Consider the following 17,588-nt stretch of genomic DNA (forward strand, 5'->3'; position numbering starts at 1 on the left):
AGATAGTAAGTCTCTCTCCAAGATCATCAGACTCTTCAAGATGTTGCATCTCTCCTCCGTCCTAACCGCGGGTCTCGCCCTCATAACCGCCGCCTCCGCAGCCTGCGGCGATGGCTCCCCACAAGGCGTGGTCTCCGGCTCCGGCACCTTCACCGCCACCGTCAACGGCGCAAACGTCTACACCGGCACGGACTACCGTCTCGCCATCCAAACGGCACTCGACCGCATCAGCAGCGGCCAGCGCGTCACGGTCCGAGCATCCGGCAGTATCGGCGCCAACACCATCAGCATCACCAGCGGCAAGACGTTTGAAGTCTGCGGTACCATGAACGTCGGCAATAAATCTGGTCGTGGTGCTATAGAGGCTATTAACCAGAATGATGTTAAGATTCCGTACCTTAAGATGACGGGTAATCCGTACTTTGGGCTGAGATTCTCGGGGACGAGGAACTTGGGGTTGGGGGATATTACGTTGAATCTTAGTGGTGGAATCGGTATCCGTTTTGATCGCGATGCCAACTGGAACTATGGTGTTTCTATGGGTAATATTGTGGTTACCGGTGCTGGGAGCCACGCTGTTGAGACTTTCAAGATTGATGGTCTTACCATCACGTCCGTCAAGGCCAAGGATGTCGGCGAATGCGGTCTCCTTATCCAAGAGTCTCGAAACGTCAAGGTCGGTTACGTCGAGGGTATCAATGCGGGAGCTGGCACCGGGTATGCTACCCTTCGCTTCGCTAACAACAACGGACAACTCGCCAACGGCCAATACACAACCACCAACGTCTTTATCGATAAAGTCTACTCTCGTGGTGGCGGTCGCGGTATCTTCTGCGTTTCCATGTCCGGAGCCACTGAGATCAAGAACATTGATCTCGCTGACAATGGCAACAACGCTATTCTTATTGAGAACTGTTATAACTTTGCTATCAGAGACGGTGTCATCAACAAAGGAGGCGAGGTCCGCGTTGCAGCACGAAGCGAGTTCCCCAACAATAGTGGCATTTACGTCAAGGCTCAGGTGAACAGTAACACTGTTCGGGAGTCGCCTTGTGCCGAGAACATTTACTGGGGAATTACTGGCAATGCCCAGAAGAACATTTGCTAAGCGATGAAACAATGCTTTATGACTGGATGAATAGTTCAACACGCTCGTTTGCCATGATGGCTTGGAGGCTCCTTTGTATATGGTTTGAGAAAGTAACACATGTAACACAAATTGTCATTTTGACGGATAGCATGGATCCTCTAGTGTGAACTCTGGCAATCCAGCCTGCAGCAATCCGCACCACCAGACTCTTGCTCTATACTCAATACCCCTCATCCCTAAGAGGATGTCCGGAGGATAGCCATAGTCAATACCGTCATCCGCCTGTAGGTTCTGAAGAAACCTCCCAACAAAGCTCCCTAGGAATGGTCGAGTGAATATGTTCACCAGAAGCATCCTCTCCTTGCTAATAATATTATTTCCGCCATGGGTCTCTATCATGATCAAATATCGTAGAGCAGTCCCAAGGAGGAAGAATGCGGCTGCTGAGCTGTATGTCCCAGCCGGCGGGTCAAATAGCAGGTGTATGGCGTGAGAAATCTTGTAAGCATAAGACATCGCAATCCGTTGGCTCGGATAATTCAGTATGGGCCCTCTTTCAAATATGTCCATGGATTCGAGTTCGCAGAAGCCCAATGTCGAGTATATAAACAGGCAAGTCATCCAGTAGTAGCAGCTCAGATAAACAATCGCAAGATCATCATCATTCTTCGGTACCGGTAAGGGCTCCCTCGTATATGTATAGTCGTAAGTAGTAAGCGCCTCTCCAAAGCTCAAGCCCAGGGCTAACATCTCAACCTCGCAGGTGCGACATCGAGCCAGAATCGAATTGTAAAGTTCGACGCTTAGCGTTTCTCGGAAGATGTCCAGGTCTTCTAGAAGCGCTGGTACTTCAACCAAGATATCGATGAGTTGATTGAGAGGGGAGTTGGTTACTGAGCGCCATAGTGGTGATTGTTTCCAGCCGTTGTTGTAAGGTGATCGCTTGCGTCGTGAGATGTATGCGTTGATCTCCATCGTCAGTTTACGTGGATGCATATGAGAAGGTGAGACTTACCAGAGTTAGGCGGCCATCTGCAAGAAGCTGTTTTCCTATGGCGGACCAGGAATCTTCAGGGCCACGACTTAAAATGAGAGCAGTCTCGCCGTCTATATGCTTTCTGAAACCCTTGATCTGCGACACGGGCGAGTTCTTTTGAGCAGCTGAAATGCCGGTTCCGAATAATTGCTGTTGGGTAATGAGCATCTCTCCTGGCTAATTCATGGCGTTATCTGACCTCGTATACTCGCATGAGCTGAATAGCAGCGAGAATGCCATCCTTGTTTCGTGATGGAGATATAAATGACGTTGCCATCTGTTGCATTGCTAATCCATATGCCTGTTGACTCTTGCCCATGAGCTGTATATCGTTGTTGGTGGCGCCAAGCGTTGCGGTGCTGAGCGCCATAGCGACGTACTGAAGACTAGCTTCAACATCACTTAGAGCCTCATAAAGCTTCATCCACTTAGTGCTCGTTATCCCAGAGGCTTTCAGGGAGTAACCACTTCCACCGGACAGATAATCCGACCAAAACAAGCCAGTGAACTTTTGAGCTCTGGCTGTCCTTGTAAGTGAATCGTGAAGTATTACCACCGATCCTTCGGTTGAGCTTGCAGGCGATGAGGACGGACTTCGTGAGGGAGATTTAGTGTATGACTTTTGCATGGACCCTTCGCTGTTGAGCCATATTTGCTGACGCTCATATCCTTCGCATGGGATACCTAGGGCAAGACACTGGCCGCAGAAGGGTACTTTCTTATCGCACTAAGCAATAATCAGTAGTGACCGTTAGAGAAACCGGTAGACTTACACCCTTCTTCCGCCTTCGACAGGTGACGCATGCCTTGGATCTACCCGGCACACCAACCATTTTTGGATATCAGCTGTCTAAATGCAGTCAGCTCACAGATTACGTTTTGACATCCGCAGGGCAAACATAAAAGAGACGGCATCCGATCAAATCGAAAACAAAAAGCCGCAGGACTCTGTCTTCAACTGAATACTTCGCTTAGTGCTTCGCTTTCGCTTTGGGTCGCTGATGACGGCATTGACTTTTTTCCAGCGCGGATTGAGTCTCGATGTAGTTTAGCGCTCAACCCCCAACGATGCATTTTCGTTTACGACGGGTCTCGCATTCGCTCTGATTGGATTGAAGCGGACTTGGCAAGGTGAATGCGAGAGATTGCCGTTCGGTTTATCTATTTGTAGATTTATTGTGCGCCAGAGGATTGGGTATGACAGTTATGATAATGAATGCCAAGACATAGGGCTACTAGTTTATGACTTAAAAGTCTGTATATAACTTTGCCAATTTCTCAACCAGAAAGTGGACTCAACTAACCAGTCATTGCAATAGCCTATACTACTGTACTCGACGAAGTGTAATTATCTTCACGCGATGGCAGCTCCAACACGCCCCGCAGCCAACACCTTCGTCGCCAAGGCCCGCAAGGTCTACAACCCAATCGGCTTCTCCAAAGGCTACAACTTCATCCTCTGGTTCATCTTCGCCGGCGCCATGTTCGGCTTTGCCCTCGCGCGAATGATGTTCCTCAACTATAACGGCATTTACTGCAACCCCAACAGCACTGGTAACGGCGCAGGCCCAGGCGAATGCTGGTCTTACAACAGAAAGGACCTTTACAAAATCGGCATTAAAATGCATCTATACACCATCATCCCAGCTTCGTTCCTTGTCGTTTTCCAATTCGTTCCTTTTATCCGATATAAAGCGCTTCTGCTCCATCGTATGAATGGATATATCGTTGTTGTTCTCGCGGTTATCGGGACTGTCGGTGCTATTATTATTGCGCCGGTTGCCTTTGGTGGCTCACTTTCGGTTAGAGCTGCTGTAGGTCTCATGGCGATCATGTTTCTGGGGTCACTCTTTCTGGCGATTTGGAACATCAAGACACTGCAGCTGGAGCAGCACCGTGCATGGATGCTTCGCGCGTGGTTCTACGTAGGTCTCCCGTCAACCTCACCAGTGCACTACATCGTCTAACACGCGCAGGCTGGCTCAATCATCACGGTGCGGATTATCATGATCATCTCTGCGGTGACCATGTCCAAGAACCCGAGCTTCCGACTTCCAATGCAATGTGCCAAGGTAGCTTCTTTCTACGACGACACCGAGTCCTTGATCGCCAACTACCCTACCTGCCAGGATCTAAATGCCTGGGTTGCAGTTCAAGGCGACATGTCAGGCGAGGGTACCGAGAACATTGCATCCGCTCTGTCGCTAGGTTTCTCCATGGGCCTCTGGCTAGCGCTGGCCATCCACGCCATCGGCATTGAAGTCTATGTAAGTTCGATCGCCAAGCTTTCCCTGATGATGATCTAACAAGGATTCGCAGCTTCACCTAACGCCCGCAGAGACCGAGCGTCTTCGGAAGATTTCTTTTCAGCGACAACAGGAACGTGGGTTCAAGAACCCCGGGAGTAGCGGACTCACGTCTGACCGGTTGGGTGACGCTGAGACGTGGTGTCCGAGCACCGATGCGACTGCATATCTGCCTAGCAAGGGGAGTGACAGTGACATTTTAAAGGTTGCAGCGGCTTAGGCTTCAGGTGATGCAACACTGGGTGATGCGTTGTTCTCGTTTGTTAGGTGGGGGGAAATTGGGAATAGAAGGTCCGGAAATTGTGTCAGCCCATTTTTAGCTGCTGATAAGGTTTGGCATGACATGTTGACATGTTGACAGACGGCAGATGCAAGGTCACATTTGTTTGATGAGGGCAAGGGTGATGCATTTCGGTAATTTGCTGGTTCTCTTCATCATTGCATAGAGACTTGTTTATCTCAATAGAACTTGATCATTGAAAACATGGATGATCACAAAGATATTTTACCATTGAAGGCTCAGTGAAATAATATGGAAGAACAATTCGTAATCTGTACTAAACATAAGAGATATCATAATCAAGCAACTCTAGAAAACACAACGCAGTCCGTAAATCATCCAATCATCATCGCATCATGGCCCATAATCATTGATCCTTTCTATCCAGCTTTCCAATCAATTTCCCGCCATCAAGAATGCTACCAAACATGGCAGCCTCAAACAAGTAGTTGACCTGCCAAGCGTGATGGTTCGCATGGGCAATCAACCAGACCATCTCCAATACCCGACCCTTAGCGAAAAGCTTGGCCATTCGTAGCCTCGACCCTTCGGCTAATTCCAATTCGCGAGCCTCGTCAACCTTGCCACCCCGGACATACTCGAGTGGGCCAGTGACGAGGTACCACCAGAGCTCTTCGAGAAGTGGCTCTTCTTGGTAACGCGCAAGATGGTCGTGGACGTGATCGCAGGTGTCTTCCCCGTTGCAAGCGTACTTGGCCTCGAGAGGACGAGAGAATCCAGTCAGACGGAATTGCTTGTCGAACACCTCATCGAAATCGCCCTCACTCTGAGGCTGAGCAGGCGTCTTCCTTGCCTTCGACCAACCCAACAAAGCACGACGGAAGAACATATGTCGATCGTTCTGGATATGCCATGTATACAGCGCAGCACACATCCTCGCAACAGGTTCGTGCCAACGCTGAGTGAGCATCCTCGCGCCCATAACAGCATACGCATCATAGATTCTCCTCAAAACATCCTCACTCACAACACCAGTATCCGTGATATCAGTGACATTCAAGAACGAGTTCATGACCTCTGAGTTGACAAGGTCGCATCCAACGTCAACGACATCGGTACCTGGTGAACTAAACACAAGATCGGCCATGACAGCGCCAGGGTCAAAGCCTCGTGCCGTAGCCTCAGCCGCCATGCCAAGAAGACTACTCTCAGACAGTGAAACGATCTGAGCAGTTCGTCGATCAAGACGCGCAGAGCGGTTCAGCAGATGGCCCTTGTGCTTCTTCTCAAGGGCGATCTTGCCCTGGATGTATCGCTTGCCAATGGCCACTGCATCGCGACGCTCTCGACCGCCAGGGGTTCGTAGCGCATGAGGATCATTAAGACCCTTCTCCAACAGCGGCTCAAGGTTGGGAAATACGTAGTTGTATCCGTGTTCGTAATAGAACGCCATGTCGGTTACGTAGTTGGAGAACATGGTGGTTGAATCAGCAGCACCCATGAGAAGACTAGCGATACCGCATCCAAACAGGGCGTTCGTCGTCTTGAGAGCTTCAGGCCAATCCTCTGCGCCAAGGATGTGGAGGATCTCTTGGGATACAGGGCTCAACCCAGCGCCTTTGGGCGGCAAGACATTGCCGATCGCATGCTGGGAGGATTTCCATGCCTCTAGCTCAGGGGAGAGTCTTAGGTGAGTTACTCTGGGACCTGACGACAAGGATTCAGTTGACGAAGCACCAGAAGCATCTTCAATATCTTCAAATACTTCAATAACGAAAGTGCTTGCTTGATACGAGAGTCGCTGGAGATCATCAACAGTACCGCGTCCGATCAGACTTCTAGCTTCAGCGTACCCAGAATGTCTGGGCTTGGCAGTCCTTCGGGTGAGGAGTCTCCCGAGCCCACGGCCCCGGAGACCCTTGCCCCAGAAGTACGGGGGGATATCGGTGGTGGAACTTGAATCGTGTAGGGCACGGTCTCTAGGTTTTATCTTGAGCCCGTCGAGGTCAAACTCGCCCCAGTAGGCTCGCTGAGGCCAGGGTAGACACAAGGGGAAAGACATTTCGATCGACAAGGGGAGATTAGGTATGACTTGATGGTTTACGAGGGTAGGAGAGTCTGAGCGTCTGATGGATCCCTACTAGGCCGGTTCACGAGCTTCCTTTTATAACTTCATTTTCATCACAGATCAGAGACAGCGGATTAAAAAGCGCAGCTAGTAAAACCGAGGGACATCAGTACATGATTGAAAGAATCATCATTTTGTCTTGCAGTATGCGTGTTGGTTCTGCAATTCTTTCTGGTTGTTTGAGGCATATCAACTGGGGTCTAGAGCTAGAAAACAGGGATGCACGAGTTGAACTGGTGGTGACGATCCACTTGGCCCCTCCTTGATTATCGGGGACGTGTCTTGGATCGAGAAGTTTGTTATGCAGATCGTCGTGACGGTGTGGTGGGTTTCGCTGCCGACGGCCCAACACCAAGGGAGTTCGGCCAAGGGGTTTTTTGATGCAGGTTTGTTAAATGTCTCAGTGAACAGCCCTGACAGACAACTCCGTATTCTAGAAGTATTCCAGTCTCTGAGACAACTCCCCTTCCATGTCTCAATAGTGAAGGCGAAGGCGAAGGCGCGAGGATCATATCGCGGCAGTGAAATGCATTATCACATCAGGTGTTTTTGACAGCTCGTCCACGTTGCATCGTAATGTCGCATCCAGCATGCAGATTTAAGTGCACTTGTTCTAAAATCCCATAGGAAATAACCCGTTCGGCGGAATCTTTGCGCCATCGATTCCCGGCGCTAGCACCCAACGTGGCATGACTCGGTAGTTAGCAGATCCACACTGTCAAGCAACAAGCCATTCTCCTGTCTACACGTGAACAGATCCAGGTCCACTTTGTTACCAAACAATGCGGGTTCGTCACGTACGCGCATCGGAGAAAGAGAACGCTTGCCGTGTTAGGAAGGGGGACAGTTCTGGTTACGTCTTGGGGGCGGTGAGACAGAGCGCGTACATTAATGCGGGAGGACTGAGGTCGGAGATATGTGTAAAATGTGGCACATTCTAGAAGTTCTGGAAATATGCCAATTCCTTCTGGATCAATTCTTAGAAATGTGATAACTCAAAGGTGTTGTCTCAGGCGTAAAGCCAGCACTCCCCATTACGAGCAACACTGAACACACCATCATGACATCAGATTCGTCTTCCGCGTTCAGCTACAGAGCACCCACGCTAAACTGAGACTAGACAAGGGAACAATCATTATCACCAGACGCTAAATTAGCATTTCCCACTGTCCTGACCAAGAATTGAAACCGGGCCGGGACGCCTCCCAAATCTACCTCCTCCGCAATGTCAGTGAGCGGTTTTAATCTTAGAGTTGGTGACAAGCATTTTACTCCTTTGCAACAGGCCAGGCTCTAAAGTCTATATGGTTAGACTTGAAAGATCGAGATCAGTGGCGTTCGGGATGGGCTTGGGAGGATTGAAGACTAATCACTTCAGGTCATGTTATCAGCTGCGACAACGGAAGTGGGATTGATTGCCTGTTTGTTAGCTTGTGCAAATCCTTGCCGTGATCTTCCTCATTCCTGACATGTCCAAACCCGGCAGTACAGAGTGGGAACATTATCCTCTCGAGGGCCACATTCCAGGGTCTTGACAGGTTTTATTGTTTCCACTACTACTCCGTAGAAAAAACGCACGAACCAGTTGGTGAATGTCGATTAAAACAAGTACCTTGTTTCTCCCACTTTCTAAGCCCCTCCCTTCTTGACTGTAACCCTCATCATACTGTATCAACTGGACACTTGCCCCCCCTCCTTGCATGATATCCTGCATGAGAGAGACAAGGCTCCAACCAACATACATTACGCAGCCCACACACAGTCGATCGCTAAGACAGCAGTGACTAATGGCACCGCCGTCAGACGGTTTGTCCTCGATTCACTACCGGCCGCTAGATCTGGCGGCGCGTGAAGTGAGGATACTGGAGCTGCAGCCCTCGCCGAATAACGACATCAACGACCGAATTGTATGTCGCCTTGTGCACGAGAAACTATGCGATGCGCCTGACTTCATTGGTCTTTCCGCTCTCTACGGTGACATTACAAAAACAGAGCCCATTTTACTTAATGGCCAAAGAGTAGCTATACCGTCCGACCTGGCCGAAGCGATCCGGTACACCCGCGAAGTCTTCCTTGGACCCCGTGCCCAATCCGTTATCAACAACGCCTCCTCCTCGAGGGTTGATCTTGAGACAGAAAGGACAATCAGCAATCACCAACAGCAACAACCAGAACCCTCCCCACCACCGTCGCCGACAAAGAAACCCCCCGGATGGCTACGTTCATTCCTCCGAAAGCTAGTTGACCCGGGCTCCGCGAGATGCGACAAGCCTCCACTACGAATCTGGATTGATCTATTATGCATCAACCGTCGCGATAGAAAAGAAGAGGCTGAGCGACGTGCACATATGGCTCGTGCGTACCGCGAGGCCAAGTTAGTCGTTGGATGGCTGGGACCCAAGGATGCGACGTCTGATCTTGCGATTGAGATTATACGGGCGTGGGATAAGTGCATGCCAGCCAATTTCGGAGAACCAGGTGATCGTGAGGCGAACCCAGCGAACTACGCGCCTATTCTGCAGTGGATGGGGCCCGTAGCTCATCTCAGTGACATTCCTGAGGGGATCACGGACCCAACGGAAGTACCCAGCTACAAAGCCATCTCAGGCTTCTTGAACAGGCCGTATTTTCGGAATACCTGGATCCTCGATGATATCGCCCAGGCGCAATTTCCGACGTTCATGGTCGGTGATGGTATTGTGTCTTGGATGCAGATTCTGCGCCTAAATCGTGTCAACGAGGATATTAAAGATCACGGCGCAGAAATGTTTCCCAGCGAATTACGGCCTTTATTGGAGTATATGCCGCTGGGTAGTGTGTACACGTTTCTTAAGGAGTTTGATCGTCGGCAGAAGTTAGAAGGATTTCGGCCTGTGTTTTCGAATACGCCCGCAAGTTCTATTAGGAGTTCGGCGTCGATGACGGGATTGAAGGCAAAGGGAAGATGAGCTACGGAGTTTTCTTTAGGTAATCTAGATGGTATAACGTTCTTGGGTAATTTGATTTATGTTGCTATGGAGAATGAATGGTCTGTTATGGTTACGAGTTTGTATCGATGTTTCCAGCTTAGATAGCGGCGCGAGGTATACCCTATCGTGAGTAATGCCAACTCACCAAGTCAATTCACGTATCTTGTCCAGCACCTGTTCTAGAAGTTCTTTGCGAGATATTCAGCTGAATCGCACTTACACAAACCGTAAGCCATGCCTAAACTGAAGAATGCAGTCTCTTCTATCCGCATCTCGAACAGTCCATGGCTACGATGATGCCACTCACCAGATGGACCAGACCCCAACATCCAGCCCTACAGGATGGTGTTCAATGTCACCACCCGGCCCGGCAAGCCCCATCTAGAACCAGCCCATGAGCTGATACCCCGTTCTGGCTCCCGACGTCGCCAAGCCACAAACATCATGGAATGCCAAGAATCGGAAGATCATCGCTCAGGTTTCAGTCACATCGTTCATCTGCCGAATTAGAACGTCAGTGACGGTTGCGGCCGTCGGAATGTTGATTAGCCAACGGTACGATTGTTCTGGAAGAGACTGGACTGGAATGCGGCTGGGGGCCACTGTCTCAGAATATGGTAAGCTCGCGCTTCGGGCTCGGCGTTAGACTTTATGATAGTCTATCCTACATGTCTTAATGTGTGAGATCCGGGTAGATTTGGGCAGTGGTGGAGTCTGGAAAACTTGATATGGTTTCGTTTTGATGGAAATCGAATGGTGAGATACGTAAACGTCCCGATGCATCTAGAAAGCTACGAGTGATTGCCAGAAGACGATGACCCATTGTTCCGAGGAACGCTCCGTAGTTAGACGGAGGTTTATGCAGACGTTTTTGGCTGGGCATTGTTCCCAAGGGGCTTCTTGTGAGACGTCAGCTGGCATGCAAGGTGTGATTGTTCACCAAGCCCTTGTTGTTAGACATGTGAAGGATTCTGCCTAGTTCCATATCATGCTGTATTGTTGTAAGCATCCAAGAATTCGGTCGAGTTCTTGTTGCATTGGCACAGCTTGGCCAACGGCGGTTTCATATCGTGACTGCATTCGGTTCCAAGGAATGTAAACACAGATTAATTAATAACTAAAATCCAAATTCGCCATAGGAGCCGTCGATCCATGCGAATTATCCGGCCTTATTGTCGCCGTTTCATGACCCTCGTCGTCTGTCGAGTTGGCGTTCGATGCTGAATGTGCATCGCCAGCTTGTTGCTCTGGCTGCGCATTCGCGTCCCATCCCGCATTCTGCATTTGTTGAAAACTCCATGTAGGGTTAAAGCCTGGGCTCTCCCATGCATGTCTTACTCTTTCGTACATTTCATCAATCTGCTCTAGTGTCATCTTGCTAGTTTCGTATACCATCAACCACACAAAAGCAATGGAAAGGAGACAGCATGATCCCCAGATGAAGAAGATCTTGAGCCCGAATGCGTTTGCGCCTCTGCCGAGAATATACGGTGGTGCGTATGCTACTCCAAAGTTCAAGAGCCAGTTCGCTGTTGTTGACACCGACATGGCCTTTGCGCGCACTTTAAGTGGGAAGATCTCTGAAGTCACGACCCAAGCAACAGGTCCCCAGGACGATGCGTAGAAAAACACGTTGAGGGCACAAAAGACGACAAGAACCATGTTAGCGGCCCCTCCGTGAGTGTTTTCCATCTTATCTTCCGTAGCTGAGTATACTGCTGCTATCAGCATCTGAGAAACACCCATGCCGAGAGCGCCAGCCATTAGGAGCTTCCGTCTTCCCCATGATTCGATGACGATGAGACCGGGTACTGTGCAAACGCAGTTGATGATGATCATGGCTAGGTTGGTGAGGAAGGGCTTGTTGACCCCGGCGTTGCTGAAGAAAGTGGTTCCGTAGTACATAACGAAGTTGATGCCGGTCAGTTGCTGCAGCATCTGTAGCCCACAGCCAGTCATGGTTCGACGGCCAAGGGAGGAGTTTCTCGCGAAGAGAGCTTTGTATGTATCGTGGCCGAGGGTTAGTTCATATTGATGATTTGCGATAATCTCTTGAAGCTCGTCCACCAGAGCAGGATGCGTCATATCCAATCTGCGAAAACGGCTCAAGGACATTCCCGCCTCTACTAACCGTCCTTTCTTGACGAGAAACCGGGGAGTCTCCGGGAGATAAAGAATACCAGAGGCGAGGATGAGGCCGGGGACAAGTTGGAGGCCGAGAGGGATCCGATATGCGGCGTCGCTGTCGATATTGGATGTGCCAACGTTGATAGTAGTCGCGGTTAATATCCCCACCGTGATGGAGAACTGATACATGCATATGATGGTCCCGCGTATCCATTTCGGCGCAGTCTCGGACTGATAAAGAGGGACGAGAACGGAAATAGCTCCGACTGCAACGCCAGCAAGTAACCTTTGGCCATCAGCATAAATCACAACGTATCACAGATAAATAACATACCTCCCGACTAATAACATTGGTGTTGCTCGAGCGCATATTTGAAAGATGGCTCCGACACAAAATGTAGTGACAGCCGCGAGCAACGTCTTCCGTCGCCCGATGCTGTCACCAGATGGAGCTGCGACAAGAGCGCCGATGACGGCTCCACCGCTGAGAATGGCGACGATGAGAGATGAATCTGAGGGACAGAGATCAATGTGGCCTTCGTCGTCTTTGCAGGATTGGTTGGTGCTGAAATGGTCTTTGAAGACGGACATGGCGAGGATGCCGTTGATGACGCTATGAGTGAGATGAGGTTAGTCAGGGCCAAAGCGTTGCCGATCAATGTCAATAAGGAGAGACCCTTGAGACTATATCGCAACAACATAACTCAACGCGTATCATAACATTCATCAGGCGACAGAACGCAAGAGAGCGCAGAATAGCACCGTCATATGCAGGCTCAAGGCGATGGACTGACCGCGCCGCAGACCAAAAAGTAAAACCCAACGAGACATTTAAACTCACCCCAGATCATAGCCAAACAACAACCCCCCCGACGCAACAAACAGGCCAATCGTGATAGCCCAACTCGACGAACCGGCAAAGTTGTCAGGCTTATGCCAGCCCATGCCGAGAACCATCTTGTCGATACCATCGGCCAAAGAATATCGTGATATTGTTTGTGAAGAGAAGATGATGGGCGAGCCAATGAAAAAGATGCGGAGAAGGGGGGCGGGAATTCTGAGTCTGGTGACGTGAGACTAGGCTGTTATGAGAATGGCGTTGATGGGACTTTGTCTGGTTGGTGCGGGTGGGTATCCACTTGCTGACAGCGAAAAGCTGGGGTTGGATGGACCCTTGATGATGTGACGGGGTTGACGACGCGTCATTGGGAGAGGGAGAGTTTGGGGCAAAAAAGTGATGAGTGGCTTGATTCATGAGGGGGAAGAGAGAAAAGAAAAAAAAATGAGGTCCTACCCGGGTTCGAACCGGGGTCTTTGGAAGACTTTGAGGGTGATCAAAATCCAACGTCATGACCACTAGACTATAGGACCGTGCTTCAGATCGATGATCATTTCGCCGACTATTCATAGATATCTAGATGGCACGCGCCTAAAGTAAAGTTTCATAGACAAAATCACTCTAGGGTACGGAACAGACAGATGGATCTGAACTACATCAACTCAGATTCAATAGCGCACGCGTGTACTGAGGCCGACGTGATAAAATGGAAATATTGGACTTCTGCTTGTGCTATTTTTAACGTACTCACAAGGAAGTCAGTTGCATGGATGTCGACTCTGGTCAAGTGAATTGGTAAGATCGTGCTCACGGTCAATTTTTATAACGCGCAAGTCATGTTGTCAATGCGTCATTCTCCGACAACCAAGCAATATGCGACAATGTATTTTTATGCTTATTTAATGCTTTGCACCACTTATGGTAAAGGTCTAATAAAACTTCCGATCATCAAAGCTCTCAAACTTGTCGCTGATGACCTTCCTCGTCAACTCCATCAACTGCTCCCCAAGTTGCTCATTCTGCGAAAGTTCATTACCCGACTCCGGCACAGCAGGAGGACAGATATACTGCCCCGACTTGTCAGTGATGGTCGCAGCGAATACCGAACTTGTGGCGCCCTGGAATTGATCCTTCTTGAAAGGTTCCATGCCAGTTGACATGGCGTAGCCGGCAAGAGGATAGCTAGTACATGTCAGTCAGTGTGGAAAGAGTGACAGAATGGATGTACTCACGCTTCATGAATGTGCTCAACGCTCTGTCGTGTGCTGACGAATCCAGGATGTGTAGCATTCACCAAGATCTTGGCATTACCAGCCTTGGTGAGATGACGGTCCAAATATCGGCTGTACAAAATAGCAGCCAGCTTAGATCGTCCATACTGGGGGTTCGGCCCAAGATCCTGGTTCAACTCATCCAGACTCTCAAACTTGACGTCACTAGGCGCACCCTGATGCGCATTGGAAGCAAGATTGACAATCCTCACAGTCCCATGCTCATCAGCAGTCTTCTTCAAAAGCTCAAGCAAATAAGAAGTCAAAAGAACATGACCAAAATGGTTCACAGCCATGTGCTGATCAACACCATACTTCGAAAGCTGATACGTCATAATTCCCCTTCCTGCATTATTAACGAGAATATCCAAGCGATCAGTAGATTTCTTGATCTGCTCAGCTGCTTTCTTCACTTCAGCCCAGTCGCTCAAATCGCACTGGATCCACTCTGTACGATCAGCTTTCTCTTGGCCGAGTTCTTCGGCGACGGATTTCTTGGCGCCGTTGACGACGTCTTCGGAGATGGAGAGGATGAAGAGCTTGCTTATGTTGTGAGAGAGGAGAGTGTGTGTTACGCCGTAGCCGATACCCTCGCTGCCCCCTGTTACGACGGCGACTTTGTTGGTGAGGTCGGGGGTTTCGGAGAGGGCGAATTGATGGGTTGCGAGTTTCTCGGCTGGACCACCAAAGTTCTCGGCGATGGTGTTCTGAAAAGTTAATTACTGATCGTAGGTAAGGATTGTGAGAGAATACCTTGACGCTGTCTACGATGGAAGACATGGTGCTGATCTGGACTCTTCTAAAGAGGATGTTGTCTTGGCTTGGATGAGCAAACGCGATTCTTGCTGAAGATGACCTGTAGCTGCGGTATAATAACCCTGTAGATATTCTTTTTCCTGCAGCGAGATTAAAAGCTTTCATTTGAGATGTAAATGAAAGAGGACGAAACTATCGATTTCATGCTGTTCTGTTCTTCTCATATAGTGGCTTGAAAAGCTATGAATCACCACTCGGCTGAGTCAATGACGTACGTCTTACAACAACGATCCTTGCATAAATGATATGCAGTGAGACAAAGGTCGTCATATGTATGCACGGGTCATTCTATTTATGTCTGTCCAGTAATTGAGAATAGTTTCTGACTCTTGTGCCGCCTCCTCCAATCCCGTTGTCCGCGATTCCGCGACGTTTAACGCGGAGGCGTTACTCGGGTGAAATGACCCTAAAGTGTTTCTCTAGTTCATCAAAGAACATGTTTTCCACCGCCTTCCTCATGATATTCCCTTTTGCTGTTCTTGGCAATGCTCCTTGGGGTACAACAAAGACCAGGCGTGGATCATCAATTCGCTCGTGGAGGTACTTACGCTCGTGAAAAGGCGATATCCTGCGCATGATTTCTTCCTTGAACTTTGTCAAACTATCATCGCCCGACTTTAATATACCGTCACTCTTGGGCTCGACAATAATTGCTGGACTGGGGCGGCCATATCCAATGACAGATGTAGCAGAGATTAGATCAGCCTGGCAGACTTGCATTGCTTCTGCCTCAAGCGACCCTGCGTCGCATATTAGAGACATCTGCATCTTGATTCTATCGTCGACTCGTCCCTTGTATAAGTACTGATTGTCGGCGACTCGTTGGAAGAGGTCACCAGTATGAAATTTGCCATCAGTCTTATCCCTGAGTGACGGATGAGGACAGTCATCTGCATCAGCGGGTATGACGAGTTCAAGAAGTTGATCTGATGAAGATGAGTTTCCGCCAAGAGGGATGAACTCACAACCCGACTCTGGAAATGGAGTGAGGTATTGGGAAGTAGCAGATGCTCGCATCGATAGTCCAATCTCGGTGGAACCGTAGGTATCAACAAGCTTGATCCCTTGTCGATGAGCCCAAGCCTGATCCGACGGCTCCAAAACTTGCCCAGCGTGGAAGATGTGATGTAAACTCTGAAGTTGCTCGAGCAAAACGCCGTTGGTGCGTGCTTCCCGGATGAAGACAGAGAGAAGGACCGGGAAGATGTAAAAAGCCGTCAATCCACCATGTGTAATCATGCTCTGCAGCTCAGAAGTTGGATAGGGAATACTATTTGGTACGATCAAACAGCCTGAGTTTGCCAGTGCTTCTGTAAGGTTGATGGTGTTGCCTACATGGGCATGAGAACCCCTGTAACGAATCAGTTTTGTAACATGAGGAGCTGCGAAGAAACTAACATGAGGCAGTACACAGGCTGCGGTCCGGTGCGTGTATATGGTTTGTTCTTTCGAATCAAGCAGTCCATCCATCTCACAGTAGTTGGAACAAGTTTTGGGATTCCTGAAGTTGAGCCCGAAGTATGAAAGATGACTGAGACTTGATCGCCGTTCGAAGCAGTGGTCACCTTTTCAAGCTCACGATCCTGAGGCGCAGTTTTCCCCATATTTCTTTCGCTGGTAAATGTAGGAACCGGGCAGTCCTTCACTAAAGAGTCACAGCTTGAGTCATAGATCAATGCTGCAGCGTTGCTCTTATGCAGAAGTTCGTAAACAACCACTGGGTTCGTCATGCGAAGTGAGAAGAGTTGCGGAATGTAGCCAGCTCTTTGGAGTGACAGATAGTGTAGAAGATCCTGGTATGACCATCCCCTCATCCTGCAAGATGTCAGATAGGCGTCACTACGTATAACATGGACTTACCAGATTCCGATTACGGCACCCTTAGCAATACCTGCATGAGATAACACAGATAACCATGACTTTGCCGCATTCTCAACATCATTAAAGTACTCAGCATATGTGATCGTCTTGTATTCCGTAGAAGAACCAGGTAACAGATATCTGACTGCCGCAGCATCCCCACGCGACTTAGCCAGCGTCTCAATAATAGTAAGAGGTGTATGAAAGGTCCGCATGTTGAACAACTGTACCTGGCAAGGACAAGACTTGCCAAGGCTGGGCCAGAAGCCACGGAACTGCTCGATTTATACATCTTTGTGTAGATCCTTCTGCTGGGGTAATCTCACTCAGCATCAACCAAGAGAGGGTATATCGTCCAGATGAGTGAGAATTTAGACTAAGAAACGGGTCCCGAAAATGAGGAGAAGAGACGGTTGTACGGCATCTCGAGTTTTAAGAGTTTCGATTGACCAATCGTTTTTGAGTTGTGATACAAATAATCGCCGGTTACTTCAGCTTATTGTGAATTTTGGCTGTGGCGTGGTATGAAGCTTACGCTGCCAGGCTCATTCGTGAAAATACGCCGTATCACCATCCTAATTGCTGACCGACCAACAGCGCGTTTCAAAGGGAGTATGGTCACTCGTCAGCTAGAGATGAAACCTGCCTGAGGCTAGGTTGAATGTACAGTTCTGCGGAAAGTGTGAGAGTGACTTCCTGTGATAGTATCGGCCATACCACCTTTCCAACAGGTACCTTGAGTAGCTTGTGCTAGAGATATCACATTGCCGTGTGTTAGCAGACTGAGTTCCATGGTGATTTTGTATACCAGGTAACATAAGTGGTTAATATGTAACACCTGAATTGACAAGTTTTATAGTTTAGTTTAGCTACTTCATCAACGCGCCATCAACTATCCAGAAAACG

General features: G+C 49.2%; 8 protein-coding genes and 1 non-coding gene across 9 annotated transcripts; 3 read left to right on the forward strand and 6 right to left on the reverse strand.

Annotated features, from left to right (window-relative positions):
• The first annotated feature begins 10 nt into the window (after window positions 1-10).
• FVEG_13736 (hypothetical protein) lies at window positions 11-1,162 on the forward strand. Its single transcript, XM_018903095.1, has one exon. The coding sequence runs from the start codon at window positions 41-43 to the stop codon at window positions 1,106-1,108; it is 1,068 nt and encodes a 355-aa protein (XP_018761979.1). The 5' UTR covers window positions 11-40; the 3' UTR covers window positions 1,109-1,162.
• Window positions 1,129-3,114, reverse strand: FVEG_13737 (hypothetical protein). The gene is made up of 4 exons (XM_018903096.1): window positions 2,900-3,114; window positions 2,326-2,853; window positions 2,106-2,276; window positions 1,129-2,059 (listed from the first exon to the last, which is right to left on the reverse strand). Exons 1-4 carry the CDS (start codon window positions 2,957-2,959, stop codon window positions 1,223-1,225), a joined length of 1,596 nt encoding a protein of 531 aa, XP_018761980.1. The 5' UTR covers window positions 2,960-3,114; the 3' UTR covers window positions 1,129-1,222.
• Window positions 3,115-3,487: 373 nt separating this feature from the next.
• Window positions 3,488-4,829, forward strand: FVEG_13738 (hypothetical protein; the record flags this gene model as incomplete). Its single annotated transcript, XM_018903097.1, has 3 exons — window positions 3,488-4,051; window positions 4,103-4,393; window positions 4,446-4,829. The coding sequence occupies 3 exons, from the start codon at window positions 3,488-3,490 to the stop codon at window positions 4,650-4,652; spliced, it is 1,062 nt and encodes a 353-aa protein (XP_018761981.1). The 3' UTR covers window positions 4,653-4,829.
• Window positions 4,830-4,915: 86 nt separating this feature from the next.
• FVEG_13739 (hypothetical protein) lies at window positions 4,916-7,780 on the reverse strand. Its single transcript, XM_018903098.1, has one exon. It carries the CDS (start codon window positions 6,733-6,735, stop codon window positions 5,080-5,082), a length of 1,656 nt encoding a protein of 551 aa, XP_018761982.1. The 5' UTR covers window positions 6,736-7,780; the 3' UTR covers window positions 4,916-5,079.
• A 548-nt stretch (window positions 7,781-8,328) lies between these two features.
• On the forward strand, window positions 8,329-9,958 carry FVEG_13740 (hypothetical protein). Its single transcript, XM_018903099.1, has one exon. The coding sequence runs from the start codon at window positions 8,589-8,591 to the stop codon at window positions 9,747-9,749; it is 1,161 nt and encodes a 386-aa protein (XP_018761983.1). The 5' UTR covers window positions 8,329-8,588; the 3' UTR covers window positions 9,750-9,958.
• A 790-nt stretch (window positions 9,959-10,748) lies between these two features.
• FVEG_13741 (hypothetical protein) lies at window positions 10,749-12,909 on the reverse strand. Its single transcript, XM_018903100.1, has 3 exons — window positions 12,739-12,909; window positions 12,232-12,510; window positions 10,749-12,183 (listed from the first exon to the last, which is right to left on the reverse strand). The coding sequence occupies exons 1-3, from the start codon at window positions 12,852-12,854 to the stop codon at window positions 10,881-10,883; spliced, it is 1,698 nt and encodes a 565-aa protein (XP_018761984.1). The 5' UTR covers window positions 12,855-12,909; the 3' UTR covers window positions 10,749-10,880.
• Window positions 12,910-13,182: 273 nt separating this feature from the next.
• FVEG_17594 lies at window positions 13,183-13,268 on the reverse strand. The gene has a single exon. It is a non-coding gene; the product is annotated as a tRNA-Gln (tRNA).
• Window positions 13,269-13,573: 305 nt separating this feature from the next.
• FVEG_13742 (hypothetical protein) lies at window positions 13,574-14,932 on the reverse strand. Its single transcript, XM_018903101.1, has 3 exons — window positions 14,760-14,932; window positions 13,968-14,713; window positions 13,574-13,917 (listed from the first exon to the last, which is right to left on the reverse strand). Exons 1-3 carry the CDS (start codon window positions 14,925-14,927, stop codon window positions 13,665-13,667), a joined length of 1,167 nt encoding a protein of 388 aa, XP_018761985.1. The 5' UTR covers window positions 14,928-14,932; the 3' UTR covers window positions 13,574-13,664.
• A 277-nt stretch (window positions 14,933-15,209) lies between these two features.
• FVEG_17595 (hypothetical protein) lies at window positions 15,210-16,897 on the reverse strand (the record flags this gene model as incomplete). The annotated part of the gene is made up of 3 exons (XM_018906833.1): window positions 15,210-16,173; window positions 16,221-16,637; window positions 16,683-16,897. The coding sequence occupies 3 exons, from the start codon at window positions 16,895-16,897 to the stop codon at window positions 15,210-15,212; spliced, it is 1,596 nt and encodes a 531-aa protein (XP_018761986.1).
• Window positions 16,898-17,588: the final 691 nt, after the last annotated feature.

Source organism: Fusarium verticillioides, chromosome 10, assembly GCF_000149555.1.
Source record: "Fusarium verticillioides 7600 chromosome 10, whole genome shotgun sequence".
NCBI lineage: Eukaryota > Fungi > Ascomycota > Sordariomycetes > Hypocreales > Nectriaceae > Fusarium > Fusarium verticillioides.

Excerpts from the sequence above, each read along its gene's own strand:
- FVEG_13736 (XM_018903095.1), top strand. The coding sequence starts at position 41 with ATGTTGCATCTCTCCTCCGTCCTAACCGCGGGTCTCGCCCTCATAACC.
- FVEG_13737 (XM_018903096.1), bottom strand. The coding sequence starts at position 2,959 with ATGGTTGGTGTGCCGGGTAGATCCAAGGCATGCGTCACCTGTCGAAGG. Across the intron at positions 2,854-2,899 it reads GTCGAAGGCGGAAGAAGGGT|TGCGATAAGAAAGTACCCTT; the intron begins GTAAGTCTACCG and ends ATTATTGCTTAG. Across the intron at positions 2,277-2,325 it reads AGCTCATGCGAGTATACGAG|CAATTATTCGGAACCGGCAT; the intron begins GTCAGATAACGC and ends ATTACCCAACAG.
- FVEG_13739 (XM_018903098.1), bottom strand. The coding sequence starts at position 6,735 with ATGTCTTTCCCCTTGTGTCTACCCTGGCCTCAGCGAGCCTACTGGGGC.
- FVEG_13740 (XM_018903099.1), top strand. The coding sequence starts at position 8,589 with ATGGCACCGCCGTCAGACGGTTTGTCCTCGATTCACTACCGGCCGCTA.
- FVEG_13741 (XM_018903100.1), bottom strand. The coding sequence starts at position 12,854 with ATGGTTCTCGGCATGGGCTGGCATAAGCCTGACAACTTTGCCGGTTCG. Across the intron at positions 12,511-12,738 it reads TTGTTTGGCTATGATCTGGG|CGTCATCAACGGCATCCTCG; the intron begins GTGAGTTTAAAT and ends TCTCACTCATAG. Across the intron at positions 12,184-12,231 it reads CCAATGTTATTAGTCGGGAG|GTTACTTGCTGGCGTTGCAG; the intron begins GTATGTTATTTA and ends TGATGGCCAAAG.
- FVEG_13742 (XM_018903101.1), bottom strand. The coding sequence starts at position 14,927 with ATGAAAGCTTTTAATCTCGCTGCAGGAAAAAGAATATCTACAGGGTTA. Across the intron at positions 14,714-14,759 it reads CCATCGTAGACAGCGTCAAG|AACACCATCGCCGAGAACTT; the intron begins GTATTCTCTCAC and ends TTAACTTTTCAG. Across the intron at positions 13,918-13,967 it reads GTTGAGCACATTCATGAAGC|CTATCCTCTTGCCGGCTACG; the intron begins GTGAGTACATCC and ends GACATGTACTAG.